This window comes from Pipistrellus hanaki (assembly GCF_964339955.1).
Source record: "Pipistrellus hanaki genome assembly, chromosome: 13".
Taxonomy (NCBI): Eukaryota; Metazoa; Chordata; class Mammalia; order Chiroptera; family Vespertilionidae; genus Pipistrellus; species Pipistrellus hanaki.
In genome coordinates, this window is record NC_140515.1 from 59,828,199 (window position 1) to 59,847,645 (window position 19,447).

General features: G+C 58.2%; 2 protein-coding genes across 7 annotated transcripts in view; one reads left to right on the plus strand and one right to left on the minus strand.

The window, feature by feature from the left end:
• KLHL18 (kelch like family member 18) overlaps positions 1-8,366 on the minus strand; it is a 32,369-nt gene extending 24,003 nt beyond the window's left edge. For both annotated transcript variants that reach the window (XM_084901658.1, XM_084901657.1), the window contains exon 1: positions 8,137-8,366. In XM_084901658.1, coding sequence (XP_084757784.1) covers positions 8,137-8,265 — 129 coding nt within the window. In that variant the 5' untranslated portion in view covers positions 8,266-8,366. The remainder of the gene's footprint in view (positions 1-8,136) is intronic.
• An 83-nt stretch (positions 8,367-8,449) lies between these two features.
• Positions 8,450-19,447, plus strand: part of KIF9 (kinesin family member 9) — a 28,125-nt gene continuing 17,127 nt past the window's right edge. For 2 of the 5 annotated variants that reach the window (XM_084901637.1, XM_084901641.1), the window contains exons 1-8: positions 8,450-8,748; positions 9,673-9,895; positions 11,933-12,030; positions 12,798-12,963; positions 15,869-15,975; positions 17,829-18,053; positions 18,578-18,661; positions 18,799-18,891. In XM_084901637.1, the coding sequence (XP_084757763.1) occupies positions 9,859-9,895; positions 11,933-12,030; positions 12,798-12,963; positions 15,869-15,975; positions 17,829-18,053; positions 18,578-18,661; positions 18,799-18,891 (810 nt within the window). In that variant the 5' untranslated portion in view covers positions 8,450-8,748; positions 9,673-9,858. Of the gene's footprint in view, positions 8,749-9,672; positions 9,896-11,932; positions 12,073-12,797; positions 12,964-15,868; positions 15,976-17,828; positions 18,054-18,577; positions 18,662-18,798; positions 18,892-19,447 lie in introns of all 5 variants that reach the window. The other 3 variants (XM_084901640.1, XM_084901638.1, XM_084901639.1) reach the window with 3 other exon arrangements.

Genomic DNA, 19,447 nt, shown 5'->3' on the forward strand with positions numbered 1-19,447 from the left:
ATATAGACAAACTTGCCTAATTAGACCTGCTTTCTGATGTAGCTAAACTTTCCCCAGTTCAGTGAAGGGCCACAGCTTCTCTTTCAGGTAACTGTCAGCAACACAGCAATAAATATCAACACAAAGCAGATAATTATTGTAGATCACGCAGGGAGAACAGAGAGTGAAATATTTAACTGCAGCCGTGTTTGACTATATTCTGCAAAGTGAGAAAATCTGAACTCACTTTCAAGGTCCACCATTCCTTACTTCTTTTCAGGCGGGTCAAGTTTCTAAGCTTTCTAAATCTCAGTTTTCCAGCTAATAAAAGGAAAATAGGATTCCACTGAGTCTCCTGTCTCCTACTCCAGGACTTCTGTGGGGATTAAATGAGATGAGACACAGGAAAACACTTCACAGACATTTGGTTAAAGTGTAAAATGTTTCCACCTGGCTGTACAGCAAGTTGTGTTCCTGGGCTGCAGAAACTCCAAGGAGGCTAGTCACTAGGGAGAGGAAGCTGTGCGTTGCTCCATGATGCCATTACCTGGTGCCCACAGCGACCATTTGCAAGCTGGACTGGGCTGTGGGCCGCATTTTGTGCCATGGTGGGCTGCAATTTCGTGGGGTTTTCACTCTGGGGTGGTGGGGGGCCTGTGTCCCACTTGGGGGAAGCTGAGTGTTGCTTTGTGGACGCCAGGTCTGAGGTGCTGTTTCTCTGTAAATGGTCAGTGCGCATCAGGGCAGCTCCTGTGATCAGCTTCTGCACCCTGGTGGTCAGTGTGTGTCATAGCGGCCGGCCGGTTGGACACTTAGCATATCAGCCTTTCATTTCTGGATTAGTTTTTACGCCGGCCAATCCCCCCACGAGGATGTGAGCTCACACCAGAGGCTTTGCTTACTCTGCTCACTGCTTGTCCCCAGCACTGAGAACGGTGCTGGGGCACGTGGACAGAGCGGACACATTCTGAGCCCTGAGCACGTGCTGAACGAGAGTGAAATGGGAGCCACTCCCGGCGGATGACTGGATCAGAGCGGAGGCAGACCCGCCAGCTGCACAGGATGCTCTCTCGGCATGGGACTAAAGTCCAAAAAGCAAACACACAAAAACCTGGTTTAGGTGAAGGTGAAGCGTCTACAGCAGGACAGTGGTTTACTGAGCACCTATTGTGTGAACACCTCAGTGAATGGTTCAGTCACAGCCGTGGAGTGACAACACTGTACACAATTATGGAACTATCACTGTGACAAGTGCCACCACAGACACATAAAGAGGGGACGAGCCAAAGCCAGCCCAGGACTCACTCCCACGTGACGAGATGCTGGTGTGCCGTCCCTGCACAGAGCGAACAAGGAGAGATGGTGGAAGGGAAAGGGCTTCCTTTCGGACGTAGTGAGTATGCGGACAGGATGCACGGGAATGCAGAGCTGCACCATACGGGGAGCAACACAGACGGAGCCACCGGTGACTGCAGACGGCGCCAGCAAACCTTTTCTGGGGAGACACATGGGCGAGGCCCTCAGGTTAGCCCTGTCAGGGCCACCTGATGTTTAGTTTACAAATCGGCACAGGAAGAGTAAGCTCGCGACTTAGGTGCCCTTAAATATGCGTCCCCTGGAAGTCCGTTCCTTTCACGTGACCATCGGAAGGGCAGCCCCGGTCTGAGCCAGCTAGACGGCTCTGCACGGCTGAGAGGGCAGCTGCAGAGGCTGAAGCCAGGAAGCACTCCATCTGGCCTCAGACCTCTCTGACCAGGGACTTGGCTGCAGAGACAGTCACAGCACCACCAGCAGCCTCGCCTGCCCACCTGGTAATAACTTGTGAGCTTATTAACTCTGTTTTTGAATGTGTTATGAACATAACATAAATTTACCATTTTAACCATTTTTTCAATTCTCACCCGAGGATATGTTTATTGATTTTTATTTTAGAGAGAGAAGAAGGGAGAAAGAGAGAACATCGATGTGAGACAGAAACAATGATCAGCTGCTTCCCATACATGGCCCCAACCAGGATTGAATCCAAAACCTTTCGGTGTATGGCAGTGGTCGGCAAACTCATTAGTCAACAGAGCCAAATATTAACAGAACAACGATTGAAATTTCTTTGGAGAGCCCAATTTTTTAAACTTAAACTTCTTCTAACGCCACTTCTTCAAAATAGACTTGCCCAGGCTGTGGTATTTTGTGGAAGAGCCACACTCAAGGGGCCAAAGAGCCGCATGTGGCTCGAGAGCCATGGTTTGCCGACCGTTGCCCTTAACTGGTTTGGCTCAGTGAATAGAGCATCGGCCTGGGGGCTGAAGGGTCCCGGGTTTGATTCCGGTCAAGGGCATGTACCTTGGTTTCGGCACATCCCCAGTGAGGGGCATGCAGGAGGCAGCTGATCGATGTTTCTCATTGATGATTCTGACTCTCTATCCCTCTCCCCTCCTCTCTGTAGAAATAAAAATAAAATAATATATTTTTAAAAAGTGTTTCTGTGTTCTGACTGGATGTGCGTACACCCTGCCCAGACATACTGCGCCAGAGCTGACACACAGATCGACCTCGCCTGCGGAAACCCACACTCTGGCCCTTACCTTCATGGCCCTGCACACAGCCGGCAGGTCCCCAGTCTCCTGGGGCCCGCCATTCTGCAAACAGCGGAGCAGCCTCAGCTGCGACTGAGAGGGAGGGAGCGCGGCCTCTCCAGTCAATGCTCCCGGCTCCAGCAGAGCCACAGACTCAAGCTCAGAGGCAAATCTGAACAGTAACTTCTCCTATGAGAGTTACTCCGTCACCAACCGGGACAGCCCCCCGTTCCCCTGCAGTGAGCTGGGGAAAGACAGTTCTTCACTCCTGCGTCAGCTGTTCGCTTTAAACGAGATGCTCCCAATTCATAGAGACTTGAAACCAAAGAAGTGTCCGCTGGGACAACTAGGCAAGTGTAACCTGCTTTGAAAGCCTTAAGCTCCACAAGGCCCTGCATCAGTGCACAGAGACCAGCGACCACAGCGGCTGGCCCATGGCTGCGTTGTAAGTAACTTTTACCGGACACATACCCGCTCGTGTGCGTATCGCTGATTCGGTGCTCCACCACCAGAGCTGAGCAATTGCAACTGAAACTGAATGACCCACAAATCCTAAAATATTTACTATCTGGCTCTTCATAGGAAAGGCCTGCCAACTCCCGGGTCACACCTATTGATTGGCTCATTGTTCCCACTGGAAACAAGTGGTGGTGCGATCAGCTGTGGGAGTCTAAAGGCCTTTACTAAGCAACTGTGGGGGAAGCTGGCTGGTACCACCCCCAGGAGGCACCCGAGTGGCCACACCCCCAAATCCAAAGCAGGAAATAGATGCTTATAGTTTGCGGGGTGTGTGTGTGTGTGTGTGTGTGTGTGTGTGTGGAGCACACCCGCAGAAAAGCATCGTGGTCTCACCTCCCATCACCCAGCCTTCAAGAACAGGGGAGCCTCGCACAGAACAGTAAGAAGCCACCTGCAGAGAAGCCCTTCCAGACCCAGGCTTCTTACGTCACCAGGGTTCCCCACGCCACGCTCAGGGAGGCTCAGGGCGGACCCGGTTAGGTTGCCTGGCTCGTAACTGATTTTCCAAGATTCTTCCGACTCTCAAGAAAGTCGGGAGAAAACCCTGGGAGTGAGCTATAGTCAGAAGCACAAGTTTTCCAATACAAAGTCATTTCAAAATCAAAAGAATCAAGGACTGGATTTGTCCAGAGACTAGCAGAAAAGCCTCCATCTTCCTCCCTCCGGCGACAGGAGTGGTGCTGCACCTGGAAAACGCCACAGCCCTCCACGCCCGGAGACGGGCAGAGGTGAGCTCCGATCGGGCCCTGCCTCCCGCAGGCAGGAGAGCATCGCTTCCGCTCACAAACAGCTGTGTCTTCGCTCACAAACAGCTGTGTATTCGCTCACAAACAGCTGTGTCTTCGCTCACAAACAGCTGGGCTGGAGCACAGGCCACACAACAGCCCTACGCCTCCAGGTGTGTCATCTGCAGAATCAATGCTTTGATCCTGGACCTCCGTGGCTCCTTTTACCATGACTGTCCTCGCTCTGTAATTATACCTGTGTGCTCACCACCTTACTCATCACACAGAAAAGGCACGCATCAACAAGTCCTTACCTCACTTCCTGACATCCTTCTCCACCTACTCTCTCGTCACAAAACCAATGTGACAATTAGGCAACACTCCAGAAGCCAGGCTCGGCGAAAACTGTCCGCCTGGACCTGGTGGGCAGGCAAAGGGAAGTGTTCTCACCCTGTACCTTTCAGGCACGAAAAAGGCATTTCCTTCTGGAGGCTAAATTCTCAGATCTGGGTTCAAAGCCTCAGCAGGGGCCCTGGGAAGTGCTGGGAAGGTGGATACCAGCAGATCTTGGAGGAGCCATTTATCAGTGATTGCAAAAACAAAGTAGGTGTGTGTGGGCAGATCCTCTGTCCTAAATGTATGGGTCAGCAAATAGTATGCTGGTTTGGTGACCCCATTCTGTTCTCAGAAATAGAAAAAGGAGTGAGGGGAGGGGAGGACAGAAAGAGTGAATGCGGAGGGTCTGGATCTCACGAACAGGAAGTTGTGAGGACACTCCTTGAACCTGGGGAGTCTGCCCAGTTCGCTGGACCCAGGTGAACCTCACAGATGTGACCTGAGCACTGGGTCCAGGTGGCCCAGAGGGAAGGGGACGAGCCCTACAGGTGGGAGGAAGGGGCAAGAGCCTCCGTGAATGCAAGCCTTTCCCCCCAGACCAAGTGGTGAGCTACAGGTTGCCAAGAAGGCCTGCACTCCTGTCCTCCTGACCTTCAGGGTAACACGACTTTTTTTTTAAGTTTTTAAAAATACATATATTTTATTGATTTTTTTATAGAGAGTACGGGAGAGGGATAGTTAGAAATACCAATGAGAGAGAAACATCGAGCAGCTGCCTCCTGCACACTCCCTACTGAGTATGTGCCCCGCAACCAAGGTACATGCCCTTGACCGGAATCGAACCTGGGACCCTCCAGTCCATAGGCCGACGCTTTATCCCACATGTGTCAAACACAAGGCCCGCGGGCCAAATCCAGCCCGCCAGGCCTTGCAATGTGGCCCGCACCGCGCTGTCATCACTGCACTCCGCTGTCAGTTTATGACATTGTCAGTTTATGACTGTTTAGTAAACCATTCGGCCCACGATTTAGGCTGGATTTTAGATTTTGGCCCCTTCTCTGATTGAGTTCGACACCCCTACTCTATCCACTGAGCCAAACTGGTTATGGCTAAAACGACTTCTTTTTTTTTTTTTTTTTTTTAATAGAATCAACTCAGCTGGATTCATGACCCAAGATGGCATCAGGGAAGCTGCTCTCAAGAAAGAATGCAGGGGGAGGTGTGCAGAAGGCAGCCGATCAATGATTCTCTCTGACCATTGATGTTTCTATCTTCCTCTTCCTCTCCCTTCCTCTCTGAAATAAAAAAAAATATATTTTAAAAAGGAACAAATACAAAATTTTGCACATATGTAAGTATGTACATTTTTCTGGAGAGAAGGCTCAACGCGTTCATTTTCAAAGAGGGCCCTACATAGAGAATGTGATTTTAAAAATCCAACATATTATCCTTTTTTATTATGCCTCTACTTAATTATCCAGCAGGTACATTTCAAATAATTCCAAAATTAAAGAAGGTCAAGAGCTGACAGTGAGGTTTGAGAACGCGGCATGCTGATAATGCTTTCTCTCCTTAAAAGGCAGAAAGACAGGAAGGTTACGTTAAGAATGATTACAGCTGACCTGCAGTAGATGAACTCACAGGATCGCAGCTGCCACCAGTTCAGTAACTTCAGTGAAGAAGAGGGAGGGAGATTAAGACAGAACACTTGGCCTGGAGCTCGGAGGCCAGCAGCCTGTCTCTAGTCCTCGCTCCCCCTGCTTTCAGCTGTGACCCTGGAAAGTCCCTTTTCCTTCTGGGCTTGGGCAATTAAGTATAACAGTGGTTTGCAAACTCTGTGAAGGCAATGAACATTATCCTCCTATATAATAAAGATGTAACATGCAAATTAACCCTCACACCCTCACAAGATGGCTGCCTGTGACCAGGCCAGCAGGGGTGTTAGTGAGGGATGACCAAACAACTGAACAAGCAGGCTGCGGGGGGAGGGGCAACAAGGCCAACAGGGGTGGGGGGAGTTGGGGGCGACTTGGCCGGCAGCGGGGGGCAGTTAGGGGTGACCAGGCAGGCAAGCAGGTGAGCGATTAGGAGCCAGCAGTCCCAGATTGGAGAGGGATCCCGGATTGGAGAGGGTGCAGGCTGGGCACGAATTTCTCCCACTGGGCCTTCAGTGTTTATATAAAATCATTCAGAATTCATTAGAAGCTGGAACAAATTCCAAATGTCAGGCTGAACATACACATTTATATCCACGTCTAGAAGCCCCATAAGTTATTATCCTTCAATATCTATACTTACTGAGCATTTACCACGATTTTCTTTAATGTTTAAACTGAGATTTCAACCCTGGATATATCAGTCTCTTTTTTTAATGTATTTTTATTGATTTCGTGTCAAAGACGTGGGCATAAAACTCCAACCCCTGCAACTGAGATACATGCCCTTGACCGGAATCGAACCCAGGACCCTTTGGTCCACAGGCCGAAGCTCTGTCCATTGAGCCAAACCGGCCAGGGCCGTCCTCGGCGTTTAGTGCTTGGGCCTCCTGGCGCGGGCAGACCCAAACATTTCTGTTCTCTAACGTTTACAGCGATAAGAAACGCTCGCCAGGCATTCGGCAAAGAGCACCAGGCGCGCTCCTGTAACCCTCGAGCTAATGCTGAGATTAGGATCATCTCCGCTGCGGCCCTGGAACACTGCGCTGGGCAAAGTCACCTGCCCAACTAGGTCACAACTAGGATTGTCACCCTAATCCTTACAACACCCACGCCACACTCGGCCACTCTGCTCTGCTGTCTCCAGAGACCTGACTCCAGCTTTAGGAGAAGTTCCCTGAAGCCCGTGGAAAACAGTGAGAGCAAAAAAAGAGCTATGTGTGGTCTTAGCTTGTTTGCTAATGTGTCCTCCACAGACGGAGGGCTTTCCAGCCAGAGCCCAGCAGGGACCGGACCTGCTGCCTACCGGGAGGGCGGGCCCTGCGGGCAGCTCAGCCGGCGGGCAGCCCCCGCCCTGTCCCTGACCTTTGCGGTGGTCTGGGCCCTGGTAGGGGGAGGGGGCTCTCGCAGTGTGGGGCCCAGGAGCTTTCTACCTCAAAAGATTCCCATATCCGATTTCCATTATTATTTTTTATTTCTTTTTTTAAATATATTTCTTTATTATTTCAGAGAGGAAGAGAGAGGGAGAGAGAGAAACATCAATGATGAGAATCACTGACTAGCTGCCCCCGGCACGCCCTGCTCTGGGGATGGAGCCGGACATGTGCCCTTGACCTGAATTGAACCCGGGACCCTCTATCCACTGGGCCAAATCGGCTAGGGCTCCATTATTACTTTTTAAACAATCCCACTTATTTTTACAAAGTATAGCTTCATTGATTTCAGAGAGGAGAGAGGGAGAGCGACAGAAACATCGACGAGGAGAATCAGTGATCCGCCGCCTCCTGCACGCCCCCGCCCCCAACTACTGGGGATCAAGCCCACAACCCGGGCGTGTGCCCTGGGCCGGGAATCGAACCCGGACCCCTCGGTCCGCAGGCCGGCGCTCTAACCACTGAGCCACCGGCCGGGGCCACATCCGCTGCGGGAAGTTCTCAGGAGCAGAGACGGCAATGGAACGACCAGGGGCGAGCGATGCCCGCGACGGCGAAGCCCACGCCCCCGCCCCGGCGAGCTTGGGGGGCGCGGAGGGATGTCCCCGGAGGCGGGGCAGGTGCCCGTGCGGCCCCACCCCTCCTCCAGGGGGCGCTGCGGTCCCTCGGCCCCTGACAGAGGGGAGGGCGGCCCCCCATGCCCCGCGCTCCGGGGCCGCTCGGCCTTTCCCTCTCGGGCGGAGGCTGCGCGGGTCCGCTCCCCGCTCGCCGGCTCCCCCGGCCCCGCGCCCCACCTCCCGGCTCCCCCGGCCCCGCGTCCCACCTCCCGGCTCCCGGACCTCGCTGCCCCGGGGCCCCGCCCCTCTGTCCCCCGGGCCGGTCCCGCGCCCTCGCCCCGCGCCGCGCCGCCCGGTACCTTGAGCGTCACGTCGCACAGCTTGCCCTGCCGGCGGATCTCCTCCATGACGCCGTAGCCGCGACTGGGCAACTCGGACACGGAGAAGTGCACCAGGTCCTCCAGCTCCTCCGCGCCGTCCTCCACCATCTTCGCCCGCCGCCGCGACTGCGCAGGCCCGGCCGGCCGGCCGGCTCCGAGCTCCGCGGGGCGGGGCGGGGCGCGGGCGCGCGCCGACGTCGGCTGGAGCGCTGGGCTGGGAACGGACGGGCCTGCGCGGCCGCCGTAGTCGGAGCCGGTCCCGCGCCGGAAGCCCTGCAGCCCCGCTTCCTGGTTCCTGCGCAGCTTTCGTTCCCTGGCTACCTCGACCCTGGTCTCGCACCTGCAGCTGCCGCATTCTTCCGAGAATCGACGGTCCCGTGTCCTGTTTTCCTGACGCTGCCCTGACCTTACTTGTATCTTGACCGAGGACTGCGGGCTTCACTTCCGCCACCACCTCAGGACTTCCGGGACCTCCGGAAGCGGCCCCGTTGCTATGGCGACCGTGTACACAACCTGACAGCTGCGCGCGCGGGTTTTCCTTCGCAGCAGTTGCATTGGTGGTGCTGCGGCAGGGCTGCTGCCTCCGGAGCGGTAAGCAGGGCCCACGCGCCGCCGGGATGGGGTGAAGGGAGGTCGGAGAGGAGGGGGTGCACGCCGGAGCGGCTGGCAGCGGCTAGGATCCGAACATCGCCCCACCCGGGAGTTCCCCAGCATGGCCCCCGACCGGTGAACCCCGGCATCGCGGGGAAGCCTTCAGGCTGGCCGAGGCTTAGAGTCTTCGGATCTAACGATCCCTGTCCCCCCACGAGGGTCCTATGTGACGTCCGACGTTCCGAGGGCTCAAAGCTGGGGTCCAGAGGTTTCCCAGGCTCTTCTGCTCTTAACTGTTTCCTAACCGGGAGGGGCTTGAGGCTTGCCAGTCGGAGCCCTTTGCTTTACAGATGAGAAAACTGCTCCCGAGAAGGACAGGGATGGTCCTAAGGCCCACTTGCCTCCCAGACTCCACATAGGGGTCCGACAAGTTGGGTGAGAAAAGGAGAGGTGCCAGTTTCTGCGTGGATCCGAGTATTTTGTTTAGCCCAAGGCCGGGCGCGTGTGGACCCTGCATTGGGCTAGTTTGATGCCGCCGCAGCTCTGGCTGTGAAGTTTCCCTGAGGGCCCTGGTCTGGCAGGTGGGCTGTGAGATAGGAACTCCCCTGGTGCCTGTCTGCCCAGCGTCTGCCCCCTCTGCTTTTATTGAGCCGTCAGGTGCTCAGTGGCACTTCTGTTCCTTCCACCCCAAAAACAAAGACACCCGAGCCTCCACAGCTGGGGGGCTTCCTGGTGACCACTCAGAAATAGCTCATGGCAGCATTCCCCAGAGGACCTCAGGGAGGAGGGCCCCACTGAGAGGGAGGGCGTGCTGAAGGGGCTGGCTCATAGCTTCCTGAAAGTGAGCGTCCCCCTAGGGGGGCTGTGGGCCTCGGGGTGACTGTGGGAGGGCCCTGACAATTGATGCCCCGGGGACTCTCTCAGTAGTGACCGAAGATGGACCCACACGTGGAGACTGAGCGCCCCTCTGACTTCCAACCATGACCGTCCCCACCACGCACCTGCCCCGTGTGGGTACCGTTGTGGACTCTGAGGGGGGAGTTCAGATAGAAGGCAGAGTCCTGTCCCCCAGCAGCCGGTCGTGTAATCTGGGAGCTGAAACCCGCTCACATGATGTGGCGTAAGAGCGGTCACAGGCATCGTCTCAGTAAGTGCAGGGTGCACGGGGTCCCCAGAGGTCTGGGTGCCTGGGGACTGCTGAGGAGGGTGCCGTGGAGAGAGAAGCAGAGAGGGCTTGCCTCTGGTGACGGGTCTGGCTCCTGGCGCGCCTGGGCCGTGGGTGTGAGCACGGGGAGGGCCTTGGAGGCACAGCAGGGTGACTGCATGTGCATGTTGGCCAACTGCATGGCAGAGCAGGGGCGGGCTCCGAGGGGAGGGCGAGGTGTGGGCGTGGCTTTGTGCGGTCTGTGGTGGGGCTGCCAAGAAGGACCTGTGGGCACCAGCCCCCAGAGGCTGCCCCAATGGCTACCTCCCAGGAGGAGGATGGGCCCTCAGGCTGGTGTGGGGAACGGCTCCCAGCGCTTGATTGAGGGTGCTTGCTGGAGTCCAAACACACCTCCACGCTCAACTTCCCAGTCATCTCGACCAAAGTGACCTTAGTGGTGAGAGGTTCTCTTGGGTCTCTTCAGCTTGGAGCTCGTGTTAGAGCTACGTGTGGCTTCTTGTTTCTCAAGATCAGTTTTGCCGCCTGGTCGGCATGGCTCAGTGGGTAGAGCATCGGCCTGCAGACTGGTCCCAGGTTCGATTCCGATCATAGGGCACATCCCCAGTAGGGGGTGTGCAGGAGGCAGCTGATCGATGTTTCTCTCTCATCACCAATGTTTCTAACTCTCTATCCCGCTCCCTTCCTCTCTGTAAAAGATCAATAAAATATATTTTTTAAAAAGAAGTGAATCCCCTCTGGCTGGCATAGCTCAGCGGTTGAGCGTCGACCTATGATCCAAGAGGTTATGGTTTTGTCCCCAGTCAGGACACACGCCCGAGTTTTGAGCTCCATCTCTAGTAGGGGGTGTGCAGGAGGCAGCTGGTCCATGATTCTCTCTGCTTATTGATATTTCTCTCTCTCTCTCTTTTTCTCTCTCTCTCCCCCTTTCTCCCTCCTTCCCTGTCTGAAATCAATTTAAAAAAATTAAAAAAAAAAAAAAGATCAGTTTGCCGACAAGGATTTCAGGATGACATTGGACAAGCCGTGACCTTGGCTCACCTGAAGGCCTTTCACGTTCCTTTTCTAAAAATTAAAAGGTCTGAATGATGCCCGGCAGGAAAGACTCCTGCCGCCATCCCTTGAGGCATGTAGGAGGTGGCACCCTCTCCAACAGGCAAAGGAAAAGTCACCTGTTTGCTGACTCGATCCGACATCCGACAGGTTGTAACTGGGGTTGGAGTTTTATGCCCACGTCTTTGACACGAAACAGAAAGGGGAGGGCCCGCCTCTGTTTGACTTGCTTCTGTGCGTACTCATGCCGCCTTGGAGTGAACATGGTTATGAGAGGAGAGCAAGTGGCCACCACAGCTTGTGTCTGGAAGTGTGGAGGAACACTCATGTTTTAAACATGGAGTCGTTTTTAGCCAGTAACACTCCCTGCACCGCTCTTAGACAATACCTGTAAAATGTTACCATTCTTATTCAGTGCGCTTTTAAAAAATGCAATAATTGCTGAAACCTGTTTGGCTCAGCGGATAGAGCGTCGGCCTGCAGATTGAAAGGTCCCGGGTTCGATTCCGGTCAAGGGCACGTACCGTGGTTGTGGGCACATCCCCAGTAGGAATTGTGCAGGAGTTTCTAACTCTATCCTTCACCCTTCCTCTCTGTAAAAAATCAGTCAAATATATTTTTTAAAAATAAAATTAGTTTTAGTGCTTTTCATGGTAAGTACTTCCAAGGAAAATACAGGCAACGAGGCAAAGCATCCGGACTCAGACGGAGCATTGCTGGAAGCCACGCCGAAGACTCCGGGTGGGAGGGCTCGGCCGGGGGAGCCTCAGCCTGTTCCTTCAGCCTCTCAGGGGGGTGGACGGTGGACTCAGTGCGGCCCTCGGGCAGGTTCTGCGGGCGCAGCATGGCGGTGCTTGGGGCGAGAGGGGAGGTGGCTCCCGGGCCGGAGGCCGGCGTGGGCCCCACTCCCTCCTCTCGCTGTGGCCGGGAGATGGCTGGCGGCTGACCCGTGCGGTCTTCCTCCTGCAGCCAGGATGAGCACGAGGAAGAAGGTGCACGCCTTTGTCCGCGTCAGGCCCACCGACGACTTTGCTCACGACATGATCCGATTCGGCAGCGACAACAAAGTGAGTGCGGCCTGGGCCTCGCCGCGGACTGAAAAGCCCCAGGTTCGATTCCGGCCAGGAGCGTCTCCGTGCGCCTCCCTCGCGGGGGCGGGAGCAGGTCCTGGTCCTTTAAGGGCCCAGACGGGCCGTGCGGAAGGCCCGGGCTCCGGGGTCCCTCAGGCCCGAGCCGTTCCGGCAGTGCCGTTGGGGAGGGCACTCCGGGCTCTCCCGTTCTCCGTCATCTTTCTGGTTAATAAGTTTCCCTTTAGCTCTGGCCGGCTGGGCTCAGTGGACAGAGCGTCGGCCTGCCAACAGAAGGGTCCCGGGTTTGATTCCGGTCAAGGGCACATGCCTGGGTTTCTGGCTCGGTCCCCAGTAGGGGGCGTGCAGGAGGCAGCCGATCCATGATTCCCTCTCATCATGGATGTTTCTCCCCTCTCCCTTCCTCTCTGAAATCAATAAGAAATATTTTTAAAAGTAATAATAAAGACCCCCTGCCCTAAAGCACTTCAGTAAGAACACGGGAAAGGTGCTTGGCCCCGCCCAGAGGCCGTGGACGGGGAGGGAGGTGCTGATGGTCCAGCCGGGGCTGTGTGGGAGCTTCCTCCGTCTCCCAGAGACCGGCCCACGCGGTCCGTCCTCCCCGAGGCCACTCCCTCTTTTTTCCACGTCAGGCCTCAGCCATCGCGACGTTTTTGCACCAGTTTACAGCAGTTTCCTAACAACTGTGCCTTCATCTCCCCGTCCCCCTCGCCCGCCCTCCCCATCGCCTCTCTTTTCCCACCTAGACCATCGACATCCACTTGAAAAAAGACACTCGCAGGGGAGTTGTCAACAACCAGCAGACGGACTGGTCCTTCAAGCTGGACGGGGTGCTCCATGATGCCTCCCAGGAGCTGGTCTACGAGACCGTTGCCAAGGCCGTGGTGGCCCAGGCCCTGGACGGCTACAACGGTACCGGGCTGGGGGGTCCCGGAGAGGGGCCGGCACTCCTCCCCCCTCCGCACCCGCCCCCCGTGAATAAAGCAGATCCTCCCTCCCTACCCGCTGCGGGCTCAGCGGCCGCCGAGGGTGGGTGATGGGCCCGGCCTGGCTCACAGGAATGACGCGGCTCAGTTTTGAAGGTAGTGCCCTGAGGATGGACCTGATGGAGCTCGAATGTTGTGTCTGAGCTCCCTGCCGGGCGTTCTTTCCGTCCACCGGGTCAGCACCATCCACGGTTTATGTTCTCGTATTGGATCGTGTGCAGATACAGCGCTAAAAACACGAGTCACGTTTGATTTTTTTTAAAATATATTTTATTGATCTTTTACAGAGAGGAAGGGAGAGGGATAGAGTTAGAAACATCGATGAGGGAGAATCATGGACGGGCTGCTTTTTGCACACCCCTTACTAGGGATGTGCCCAAAACCAAGGTAGATAGATGCCCCTGACCGGAATCGAACCCGGGAGTTTTCAGTACGCAGGCCGACGCTCTATCCACTGAGCCACACCGGTTTTGGCACATTTGATTTCTTAACAAATTAAAAGCAGCTGGGTCAGGAAATGTTTACACTTGTTCGGTGTAAGATTGTTTTTTAAATCTTTTTTTTTTTTTTCCCGTTCCCCTTTGAAAGATTTAAAAACCCTCAGACCGTATCACAGTCGGTAGACTCGGACCACCTGGTGGCTGCTGACTAGCACGTTCCCTGTATGCAGCTTTGAGGGCTGTTACCCGTCCCCCGGCCCCGGCTGAGCTGCTCAGTGGTTAGAGCAGCGTCCCCTCCCCGGCTGGGCACCTCCCAGGAGCAGCCAGCGACGTGCTGGCGCGTGGAACCACAAACTGACGCTTCTCTCTCCCTCCCCTCCTCTCCAAAATCAATACATAAAGATGAAAACTTTATAGAAGGCCCTTGAGCCCTGGCCAGTGTGGCTCAGTGGATAAAGCGTCGGCCTGCGGACTGAAGGGTCCCGGGTTCGATTCCAGTCAGGGGCATGTTCCTTGGTTGCGGGCACATCCCCAGTAGGGGGTGTGTAGGAGGCAGCTGATCCATGTTTCTCTCTCATTGATGTTTCTGACTTTCTCTCTCCCTTCCTCTCTGTAAAAATCAATAAAAATATATTTTTAAAATAAGGAAAGAAAGAAGGCCCCTGAGCGGAGATGCTCAGAGGCTGTGCACACCCCGTGGCCACGGAGGTGTGGTCCGCACTGAGCCTGCGGGCTGTGCCCTGAGGAGGCGGAGACGGGAAGTTAGGCCCAGGTGCCGAATTTAGCAGCCGGTAAAAATCTGCCAATCCGCTGAAACCGGTGTGGCTCAGTGGATAGAGCATTGGCCTGTGGACTGAAGGGTCTCAGGTTCGATCCCGGTCAAGGACATGTATCTTGGTTGCAGGCACATCCCCAGTGGGGAATGTGCAGAAGGCAGGAGGCATCGATGTCTCTCTCTCATCGATGTTTCTAACTGTCTTATCCCTCTCTCTTCCTCTCTGTAAAAAAATCAACAAAATATATTTTTTAAAATCTACCAATCCCAGAAAGGGAGCATCCGCTTGGCAGAGGCAGGCTGGTTCCAGGCCCGGCGTCGCCGGTGGGTGTGCGTGAGCGCCGAAGCAGCCGTGGGGAGGGGAGGGGCGGGGTCTGGACAGGCCGCCCGGAGGCAGGGCAGGGGACCGGGGCCCGTGGGCGGACTTCGGGCTCGTGCCCCGAGCCTGGCGGTGACGGGGACCTAAAGGGTGTGAGGTGCACTGAGCCGTCCCCGCGGGCAGGGCTCCGGTGAGGGCCTGGCCAGGGCAGTCTTTCCCGAAGGGGAGAGGGGAATGCACCTCCCTGCGGCCCCTCTTGGTTGGCTGGGAACCTGCCGTCTACAAAGAGTTCTCACCATGGAGGGGAAATGCCCCTTCCGCCCCCTCTCTTCCCGGGACTCCAGACGCCCTAGCCTCCCGCCGGCCCGCCCCCCGGAGGCCGAGCCCGAGCCCCTGGCCGGGCATGGCCTTCTAACGGAGGGCGGGGTTCTGCCCTGGCCGTCTGGCTCAGTGGATACAGCATCAGCCTGCCGACTGGAGGGTCCCAGGTTCGATTCCGGTCAAGGGCACATGCCTGGGTTGCAGGCTGGATCCCCAGTAGGGGGCGTGCAGGAGGCAGCCGATCCATGATTCTCTCTCATCATTGATGTTTCTCTCTCTTCCTCCCTTGCTCGCTGAAACAATGAAAATATATATATTTAAAATCTATAATAATAAAAGCATAATATGCTAATTAGCCCGGACAACTGAAGGACCTTCCGGACGAAGCTGGGGCTGCAAGGGCCGAGGCCCACCACCGAGGCTGCGAGGGCCGAGCCCCTCGCACAAATTCCGTGCCCCAGGCCTCTAGTGAAAAATACATGAATAACTAACCCGTAGAAAAATCGGTGAGGATTAACCAAAAAGAGAGAAGGGCCAGAGCTCAGTCCTTTTCGGCTCCTCCCCTTCTTTCCAGAAAAGCCCGCAGTCACTCTGCTCCCTCAGACCCCCTCCCGCCCTCCCCACACCCCGCGGGCGGTCCCACGCCCGCTCCGCAGAAGCCCTGGCCAGGTCTGGGGAGAGGGGCCGGCAGAGCACTCTGGGCCTCAGGCTCAGAGCATTTATGTCCCCATTTCCCTGCCCACCCACCCTCCACGGCAGGAAATCCTGGTCTCTGCGGAGGCTCCGATGGGATGGCCACCCCCAGCCGGTGCTGGCTGATCCTAGGCCTGTGGGGGCGGGGTGGGGGGATGGGTTGGGGGGGAGAGGGTGGGATGGGGAGGGGAGGGTGGGAATGGGGTGGGGGGATGGGTTGGGGGAGAGCTGTCCTCGGAGCTGTTCCCTGGAGGTCACCTTCCCATTTTTGAAACGTCTGCAGGCACCATCATGTGCTACGGGCAGACGGGAGCCGGCAAGACGTACACCATGACGGGGACCACGGAGAACTACAGGCACCGGGGCATCCTGCCCCGGGCGCTGCAGCAGGTGGGGCGGGCACACAGGTCCCGGCTCTGCCTCGGGGGGGGGGGGGGCACACAGTCCCCGCTCTGCCTGGGGGGGGGGGGCACACAGTCCCCGCTCTGCCTCGGGGGGGGGGGGCACACAGTCCCCGCTCTGCCTCAGGGGGGGCACACAGTCCCCGCTCTGCCTCGGGGGGGGGGGCACACAGTCCCCGCTCTGTCTTGGGGGGGGGGGCACACAGTCCCCGCTCTGCCTCGGGGGGGGGGGCACACAGTCCCCGCTCTGCCTCAGGGGGGGCACACAGTCCCCGCTCTGCCTCAGGGGGGGGGGGGCACACAGTCCCCGCTCTGTCTTGGCGGAGGGGGGCACACAGTCCCCGCTCTGTCTTGGGGGGGGGGCACACAGGTCCCGGCTCTGCCTCGGGGGGGGGGGCACACAGTCCCCGCTCTGCCTCGGGGGGGGGGGCACACAGTCCCCGCTCTGTCTTGGGGGGGGGGCACACAGGTCCCGGCTCTGCCTCGGGGGGGGGCACACAGTCCCCGCTCTGCCTCGGGGGGGGGGCACACAGTCCCCGCTCTGTCTTGGGGGGGGGGGCACACAGGTCCCGGCTCTGCCTCGGGGGGGGGGGCACACAGTCCCCGCTCTGTCTTGGGGGGGGGGCACACAGTCCCCGCTCTGCCTCGGGGGGGGGCACACAGGTCCCCGCTCTGCCTCGGGGGGGGGGGGCACACAGTCCCCGCTCTGTCGGGGGGGGGGGCACACAGGTCCCCGCTCTGCCGCAGGGGCTGTGGCCGGGCGGCTGCTGGGACAGGGGGCGGCAGGATGCACCCGGGGAGGGGTGTCCGTGAGTCAGAGGCTCAGGAAACCAGGAGTGCGGGTTCTGGGCCCTGGCCCTCGCCCAGGCCGAGCCCGTTTCCTCGTCCGTCCGTCTGTAACAGGGCGTGGGCCGTGCCCACTGGCCTGTGGCTGCTGCGCTGGTCTGTGGCCTGTGATGAGGCTCTGAGGCCCTCCTGGCTTGAATGAGGGGGATAGGGGCCCGGCAGAGCGTTCTTCCCCCCACTGGTTCCGCCCCCCCCCCAAAGGGCCTCGGCCATGGGAGGGAGGGGAGCCGCCCACTCTGAGGTCTGAGTCCCTGTCTCTCCCCCTCCTCCCCCCCCTCCAGGTCTGGAAAGTGGGAAGGGAAGGAGATGGGAGGGCCTTCCTTTGGGGGTGAGCCTGGGTTTGAGGACCCCTGTAGACAGGAGGCAAAGGGCTCCCCCCCCCCCAAGGCATCTGAGCTTGTACCCCGCTGTCCTGGGAGAACGGCAGCCTCAAACACCAGGGGCTGGTGCGGGCCCGTGTGGCTCAGCTGCTGAGCATCGGCCCGGGAGCCACGGGCCACCACTTCCAGTCCTGGTGCGGGCGCCGGCCGGGCTGCAGGCTCACTCCCTGGGGGAGCCGGCAGGAGGCAGCCAGTGGGGGTGTTTCTCTCTGTCGCTCCCCTTCCTCTCTCTCTAAAAATATATGGGAAAAACACAAGGTAGCCGAACCGGTTCGGCTCAGTGGATAGAGCGGCGGCCTGCGGACTGAAGGGTCCCAGGTTCGATCCCGGTCAGGGGCATGTACCTTTGTTGCAGGCACATCCCCAGTGAGGGGCGTGCAGGAGGCAGCTGATCGATGTTTCTCTCATCGATGTTTCTAACTCTCTATCCCTCTCCCTTCCTGTGAAAAATCAATAAAATATATTAAAAAAGGAAATGATGAGGTGACAGTAAACGTCGCCCCACAAACCGCAATGCTTCCAGGAGAAGGTCTCTGAGAGGGCCTGCGGCCCTCGGAGCCGCCCTCCCGGCACAGCCGCCCCTGCAGCCTGTCCGCCCTCGCGTCCGCCCCCCCAGGTGTTCAGGATGATCGAGGAGCGCCCCTCGCACGCCATCACCGTGCGCGTGTCCTACCTGGAGATCTACAACGAGAGCCTGTTCGACCTGCTGTCCACGCTGCCCTACGTGGGGCCGGCCGCCACGCCCGTGGCCATCTCCGAGAACCCGCAGGGCGTCTTCATCAAGGGCCTGTCGGTGCACCTCACCAGCCAGGAGGAGGACGCCTTCAGCCTGCTCTTCGAGGCGAGCGCCGCGCTCCGGTCCTCCTCCCGCGCTCCGGTCCTCCTCCCGCGCTCCGGTCCTCCTCCCGCGCTCCGGTCCTCCTCCCGCGCTCCGGTCCTCCTCCCGCGCTCCGGTCCTCCTCCCTCGCTCCGGTCCTCCTCCCGCGCTCCGGTCCTCCTCCCGCGCTCCGGTCCTCCTCCCTCGCTCCGGTCCTCCTCCCGCGCTCCGGTCCTCCTCCCGCGCTCCGGTCCTCCTCCCGCGCTCCGGTCCTCCTCCCGCGCTCCGGTCCTCCTCCCGCGCTCCGGTCCTCCTCCCTCGCTCCCTCGTCCTCCACGGGCTTTCGGAAAGCCGCACGAGCCCCACCCCTCGCCGGGTGTCCCAGAGCGGACCTGGACTCGGCCCCGTCTCCCGCGTGGCCGGCTCGTAGCGGCCCGCCGGAAGGAAGGCTGCTGCCTGGGCGAGGCGCGGCGAGGTGGGGTCGCCGCGGGGACTCCAGGGCCCGGTTGTTACATTTCCAACACTCGTCCCGATGCCCTCCTCCCCAGGGGGAGACCAACAGGATCATCGCCTCGCACACCATGAACAAGAACTCGTCCCGGTCGCACTGCATCTTCACCATCTACGTGGAGGTGAGCGGGCCCTGGCCTGCCGGGCGTCCTGGCCGCCCCGGGCCTCGGCCTCAGCTCGGCCTCAGCTCGGCCTCAGCTCGGCCTCAACTCAGCCTCAGCTCAGCCTCAGCTCAGCCGCGCCTGTCCCTTGTCCTCAGGCCCATTCACGGACCTTATCGGATGAGAAGTACATCACTTCCAAAATCAACCTGGTGGATCTGGCCGGCTCGGAAAGGCTGGGCAAGTCTGGGGTAAGTGGGGGGCCGGGATGGGGGGCGGGGGGCAGAGGATCCCTGTGGCCGGCACGGGGGCCAGCGTGGGGGCCGCCCAGCGGTGAGCACGTCCTGAAGGAGACACGGACGAGCAGGGTCGCCCCCCGTGGTCCCGGGTCCCTGCTGGTCCGAGAGGTCCGGGAGCTTGGCGACAGCCACCGCAGAGCAGGTGGCCCTGCGGAGCTGGAGGGACGGGAGGAGCAGGGACAGCCGGACAGAGCCCTTCCCACCGGGCAGGGCTTTTCTGACGTTGAAATGAGATCGTAGCTGCTACGTTCTTTTTAAAAAGTATTTATTGATTGATTTCAGAGAGGAAGGGAGAGGGAGAGAGAAACAGCCATGATGAGAGAGAATCATGGATCGGCTGCCCCCTGTAAGCCCCATACTGGGGATGGAGCCTGCAACCCAGGCATGTGCCCTTGGCCGGAATCGAACCCCGGGACCCTTCAGTCCGCAGGCCGGCGCTCTGTCCATTGAGCCACACCGGCCAGGGCGTAGCCTCTAAATTCTTAATGAGGAGCCTGGCACTCAGTAA